Source organism: Diabrotica virgifera, chromosome 7, assembly GCF_917563875.1.
Source record: "Diabrotica virgifera virgifera chromosome 7, PGI_DIABVI_V3a".
NCBI classification, from domain to species: Eukaryota; Metazoa; Arthropoda; class Insecta; order Coleoptera; family Chrysomelidae; genus Diabrotica; species Diabrotica virgifera.
The window spans coordinates 160,188,938-160,195,506 of record NC_065449.1 but is presented as its reverse complement, the minus strand read 5'-3'; the positions used below and the strand labels follow the sequence as shown (position 1 = coordinate 160,195,506).

Genomic DNA, 6,569 nt, shown 5'->3' with positions numbered 1-6,569 from the left:
AATATTTGTCAGGAAAGTTTTTTACATTGAACCATTATGCACATATTTAACGTTATTTCGTATATTCATTGAACCCAGAACTTATCACGATGAGGTAGCTGCACGGCTAGTTCCACCCGCCCACCCTCCTTTGCTCAACATTTTTACTTACTAATTTCTTGAAGCATAGTATCGACATTTACTTTCAAATATTCTTTCCGGCATCAAGTTTAGCTCGGATGTAACAATCTCTAGATTCTTCACAACACAATTTTATTGACGCATCAGTAATTATCTTCACACACCTCTCCACCTCATAAGTATGGCAAGGAAAATTGTCAAACTTTGGAACTGGTTTCACCATGTCCCACAATTCCTCTTCGGCCAAATGCTGTATTAGAGGGGAATCTGTTACAGTACTATTCATCCAGTCTATGAGATCTATGTAATCTTCTGCATCGAAATTGATTCAGAGATTTGGGATACTATGAAAACGCAACCTCTCTAATACGTTAACGTGAATCTGTTAACATACAAAGTTGAATGATTTCCGGGTGCGCAAATTAAGCATTGTCTTGAATAACTTTATTGATAATTAATGAGACATTATTCGGAAAATCTCTCGAGGAATGCAAACTTGTATTACAAACTCAGCTAAAATCTTTAAGCTTTCACAAGGATCAGTTGTAGCTACATAAACTCTAAGAATGCGGTTAGCTGTCGTGAACCAAAATGTTTGTGCCATCTTCCCTGGACTTCTCTCTGCCAAACTTTGAGAACATATTCCGTCTCCAATTATTGTTTTAGATTGTTTGAACCAATAATGTTGATATGAACTTAGATCTTTTTCATTTACAAGAGGCAGGCCAGCTTTTATGGGTTTAAATGTAATAAGAAGCATTTTTTCCCAATTGGAAAGAAGGGATCCAATCGGCTCAGAATATTAATCGGGACCTTTTGTGTTGTCATCTAGTTTTTGCAGCAAATATCGCAAGAGAAGTTCATTAGCGTACAATGGGCATACACTCCACCGTAATGGTTTATTTACTCGCCTTTCTATAATTTGAATGATTCCACCTTCAAACCCATATTGACATTTGTACCATCATATCCGATAACACTTAATTTGCTTAGATCTATATTATGGCTTTGTAAGTAGTCTAATATTCCTTCGACAATATCTATGACACGAGACTGGCTAAGAGCTAAGTATCCAAAATATAAACTACCGTGTTCTTCAATTAAAGCTATATGGTCTTCAGTTTTCATAATTCGTCTCGTGTTTCCAAAGACCATGGTTTGATCTTTTCTTTCATCAAAGTATAACCCTTCAATTGACTTGTTTAAATTTTTATTCTCATGCTGGAGTTGCCGTCTGTTTTCCTTAACTCCTCTCCGAATTGTATTTTTGTCGAGGGCCAGCGCTGTATTATCTTTGAAAATTTAGTTTAGATCTTTTACAACGTCCTTTAACACGTTCAATGCCAATAACGCGCTGGCGCGTCGATACATGACTTTAGCTAGGTGCCGACGACGCTCTCGCGCGTTCAGACTTTCATCGATTATTATCTTGGATTATTTCACTGGCGCTACAACAGGGCTTTTTATATTTTAAAGGCAGGTAACTAGAGGTATCAATTCTCTAATTTTGTTCTTGGTTTTTCAATTTACGACTTTTTGTCCCGATAGGATGTGTATATCTGTTGGCTTTGTATTAAGTGTAAATATCAGTAATAGCACATATAATTCTGCAAATGCTTATTAATTTATCGGATTACTAACCGTGTAAAAATTAAACATTCCCAGATTTCGGTATTTCCCCTATTTTCTAGAGTCGCTAATCGTAAAGCTTGGTAATACCCGGATAATTTCGGTGTTTCCCCTAAATGTTATTTGAGTTCTTTTACATCTCCTTTGGTTATTTTATATTTGAATGGCATAGGGTAAGCATACGGAAGTGCAAAAATGAATAACACTGACGATATTTTACAAAGTGGCTCAAATTCAAATAAAAAAATAAAATTAGATATGAAAAAAAAATTAACAGAGGAAGAACTTTTGAGATTATTAGAAACAAGCGATGAAGAATTTAGTGACTTTCTTGATTCAGACAGTGAATATTTACCAGAATCTGAGGATGAAATTGAAAATACTTTACCTACAGCACTTATTGAGGATACGGAAGATACGGTATGTTACAAAATTAAATGCAAATATTAACTTTTTATTAAAACATATTATTTAATTGTAGCCTAATCTACTCGTTGATGTTGATGAAAGCGATAAATGGAAAGAAAATTTTGATGGTATGAAAAATTTTCCTTTTTTAAAACACCAAGAGTTACTAGTAGAAGTTTCCGATAATAATCCAGTTGACTTTTTTCGGATGCTACTTACAGATGAATGTTTGCAGCAAGTATGTGATGAGACAAACAGGTATGCCGAGCACATTTTCTTATCTAATGCAGGGGCGACACATTCTAGGATTTTCGATTGGAAAATTTTGACTTCCGAAGAACTGCTAGTCTTTTTAGGATTAGTTCTACACATGGGTCATATTTCGTTGCCTAGGATTGAGGATTATTGGAAAAAGAAAGATCCTCTTTTTGCTAATGCAATTTTTTCCACTTTTATGGGCCGGAACAGATTTATGGTCATAATGCGATGTTTGCATCTTAATAATAATCCAGAAGAGGGAGAACAAGTACCTGAAGACAGAATTTATAAAATTAGACCGATGATAAACTTTTTCAATAAGAGAATGGAAGAAGTTTATTATCCTGATCGTAATTTGAGCTTAGATGAGTCAATGGTATTACACAGAGGACGACTTAATTTTAGACAATACTTAAAAAACAAAAAACATAAATATGGGATTAAGTTGTATATGTTGACCGAACCAAATGGTCTAATTTTAAAATTTTTAGTTTATTCTGGAATGTTTGACGATTCAGGTGGAAAAGGACATGTTAATAAAGTGGTTTTGCACCTTTTAGAAGGGAAACTAAATGTAGGCCATTGCGTTTGCATGGACAATTTTTACAACAGCTTTGATTTAGCTAAAAATTTACTTGAATTTTCCACTTACTGCACAGGAACTCTTAGAATTGACCGTAAAAATAATCCGGCAGAAGTAAGGCAAGAAAAACTTGCTAAAGGTGCAACAATTGCCCGTTGCCGAAAAGGGGTATTAGTTGGCAAATGGAAGGATAAAAGGGACGTTTACTATGTAACAACAGAATGTCAAAACACTTTACAAGAAGTTACAACAAGAAGAGGTCAACATGTAATAAAACCAGAGCCTATTATCAGATATAATAAAAATATGTCTGGTATTGACCGGCAAGACCAGATGCTTGCCTATTATCCGAGTCAACGAAAAACTGTACGATGGCCAACAAAAATATTTATACATGTTATACAGATGATGGCTATAAATGCCCACATACTATACAACAAGTACTCTGGAAAAAAGATTGGTCTTTACGAATTTCGTTTACAACTCGTTAGATCCCTTTTAAAAGTTATTAATTCTGAAGCCAAACTTGTTCCAAAAGATCATTCAGTAACAAAACGAGAGGTAAAGGATGTAAAGGGAAAAGTTATGAGAAAACGCTGTAAAACTTGCAGTCAACAAAATATTCGTAAAGATACAATTTACGAATGCAAAGCCTGTCCCGATACCCCTGGATTTTGTCTGGATTGCTGTCAAATATCCCACAAAGTTTAATGTTGTTTTATTTACTTATAATTTATGTTATTTTGTATTTCTTGTTTTGTTTTGTATTAGTAAATAAATGTTCCTACTGATTTTTATCAATATTATTTACAAAACGCACCAGCGCGTCGAACGGCGTATGTATACAAATACTAGAGTCGAGCGCCACTGACGCTCTGGCGCGTTCACCACCAACCCCTCTTGTATATATGTGCATTTAGTTTAAAAATACTTACTTTATTCGGACTTTTCCAGAAACTAATAAATAAACGTCTTTGTATCAAAAACAGTAAGCGGCTCCTGGTGAAAGCCTACCCAGAATGGACCGGCAGTTAACGTGTTAAGAGCTTAAGTATTTTTTCCTGTCGATAATATTATTATTCTTTCTTTCGCTTAATAATAGAATATGCCAACAAAAGCTTTTTTAATAGCTCCAGGCACTTTTTAAACAAAATAAAAATTCTTTAAGAGCCTTGGTTAATTACTTACTAAGAGCCCGCTAATTACTTTTTAAACCTGCCCAAATTTGGTATAGGAATGTATAAGTACTAATTTGAACTTTTAGCAACTAGCCTTGTAAAAGATGTAAAAAAAATTTGACTAAAAAAAATATTTAAGGGCCAGGGGCCCGGTTAACTATTTTTTAAACCGGCCCAAATTTGGTATAGGATTATATAAATACTAATTCAAACTTTTGGAAACTAGCCGTGTAGAAAAATCTAAAAAAAATTTTCGGCCCGGCCTAATGTTTAGGTATGCAACGTCTTTAATTTTCTATATTTTCTATTCTATAATTATTTTGGACATACATACTTGTTTTTCTTGTGTCAATTTTAAATCGTAGTAAGTAATGTTTCTCGGTAAAAACTATATCAGAAATTGCTCTCCTTTCAAATAATGGATTAATATTTGACCTCTCTAGTTTGTTTAATTTTTTTTTTTATTTTCCCATTCATTTAACATCTGTAGTTTAGGTTAGGTTCAATATGAGTGGACGCTTAACCATCATTTCACTTGACCTAAGAGGTATGTGGCTTATCTCTAGGTTAAAATTGTCCTTTCAGCCCGGTCTTAAACAGATTCTATGACAAGAGTCTTAGGCAAGTCGCTCACCAACGTGGCAACCAAATGGCGTGGCAATGGGGTCGAAGTGTTGTAATGACCCAGTGGCAGGTAGAATTGCTAAACCTGTTTAAACATAGTAATCGCACATATCAAAGGCCGCACATATATGTTTATACAGGTTTAGCAATTCTACCTGCCACTGGGGCACCACACCACTTCGATCCCATTGCCACGTCATTTGGTTGCCACGTTGGTGAGCGACTTGCCTTAGACACTTAGACCATAGGCCTTTGGTGACACTTCTACGAAGTAGTCATAGAGGTCAAGTTTATAATGCTAAAATTTACTGAGCCTTATCCTATCAAACCCTGGGTAGAGGTTCGGGTATAAAATCATTCGGATTTTAAGACGTATTTTTTCGAAGTAGTAGTTAGTAGTTATCCGGTGCCAGCCACCGGAGGAAGACGTGCCAGCAGCGGAGCGGAATAGCAGCGACACAGCCAACGAAGTAGGAGTGGCTCAACTGTGAACTTTTCAGTTCAGTCTTGAATGTAAGCAAGACAGCAGTTGAGCTCTTCTCACTCTCTGAGGCGAGAAGTTTCGCCAAAATTAGAGATTCTCCCCCCCCCCAGACGATTGATCGAGCTAGGTCTCGATCACCCCCCTCCTATGGACACTCCGCCAACACATGAAGATCCACGCAAAGTGGTTCTTAGCCCATTACAGAAAGAACAAACAGATGAAAGCGAAGGGGCAACCGAAGAAGATACCGAGATGAAATCCGAGGAAGACTCCGAAGAGGACACCGAGGACACGGAAAATGAAGCCCCCAGAAAGGCAGAGAGAAAGAGCTCCCAGAGAGAAAGAGCAAGAAGGGCTGTGAGGAAGGTGGCCTTGCAAAAGCTCGAAACCCTGTTTGAAGATCAGCATGATCAGATAGAAAAGCATGAAGAAGAGACAGCCCGGCATAGGGCCGAAAAGGAGCGACTAACTGCCGATATCGAGCGACAAAGAGAAGAGATGGCGAAGATGTCAGCCCGGATGGACGACCTGCTGAAAGAGTTGAAAGAAACTCGGAAACTGATTGTTTCATGTTGATGGTTGATGGTGAGAAGCAACACCAACAGGAGAAGCAGCAACCAAAGCTACCGAGGCCACAACAGGACAAAAACACAGCGACCAAAAAGCCACCGCCGGCTGAAGAACCGAAGCCAAAAAAGAAGAAATAAATCTTCCCACAACTCACGAGGACTAGAAAGCCAGCCCCCCCCCCCCAGAGCAAAACACAGTGGTGAGACGCCTACCTTGAGACGATCTGGCGATTCAGAGACAGAAGGCATGGAAACAAACGAAGAAACCACCATGTTGCCCGAACAACAAGCAACACGTAGCCGCCTGTAATTAAATTACAGAGCGTGAATGAGACAGGGGCTATCCTCACCATAGCCCAAAAATTAATGTCTACACGACAAACAAAATCTCCAGGAGTGGCAAAGAAACACTCATCCAGGCGAAAAGCCTGGAAGATTATAAAAAAAAATGGTGAGGATAATAGAAGAATACGCAGAGGTATACAAAGACAAGAGGCTACAATGGGTAGCCTTCCCAGTAGAAGTGGATATAAAACCCAAAGTGGTTTTAAGAGGATTGCCCTCAAACACCTTCTTCTTCTTCTTTAGGTGCCGTGTCTGTATTCAGACGTTGGCCGTCATCATGTTTAAAATTTCCTGAAATCTCTCTCTATCGGCTGCTGCGCGAAATAATTATTCTACTGTGCAGCCACACCATTGTCTAATATTACGCAGCC

At 37.6% G+C, this 6,569-nt stretch overlaps 1 protein-coding gene across 1 annotated transcript; it reads left to right on the top strand.

Moving 5' to 3' along the window:
• The first annotated feature begins 5,431 nt into the window (after window positions 1-5,431).
• LOC126888654 (troponin T, fast skeletal muscle-like) lies at window positions 5,432-5,860 on the top strand. The gene has a single exon (XM_050657015.1). The coding sequence runs from the start codon at window positions 5,432-5,434 to the stop codon at window positions 5,858-5,860; it is 429 nt and encodes a 142-aa protein (XP_050512972.1).
• The last annotated feature ends 709 nt before the right edge of the window (window positions 5,861-6,569 follow it).

Coding starts and splice junctions, on each gene's coding strand:
- LOC126888654 (XM_050657015.1), top strand. CDS start 5,432: ATGGACACTCCGCCAACACATGAAGATCCACGCAAAGTGGTTCTTAGC.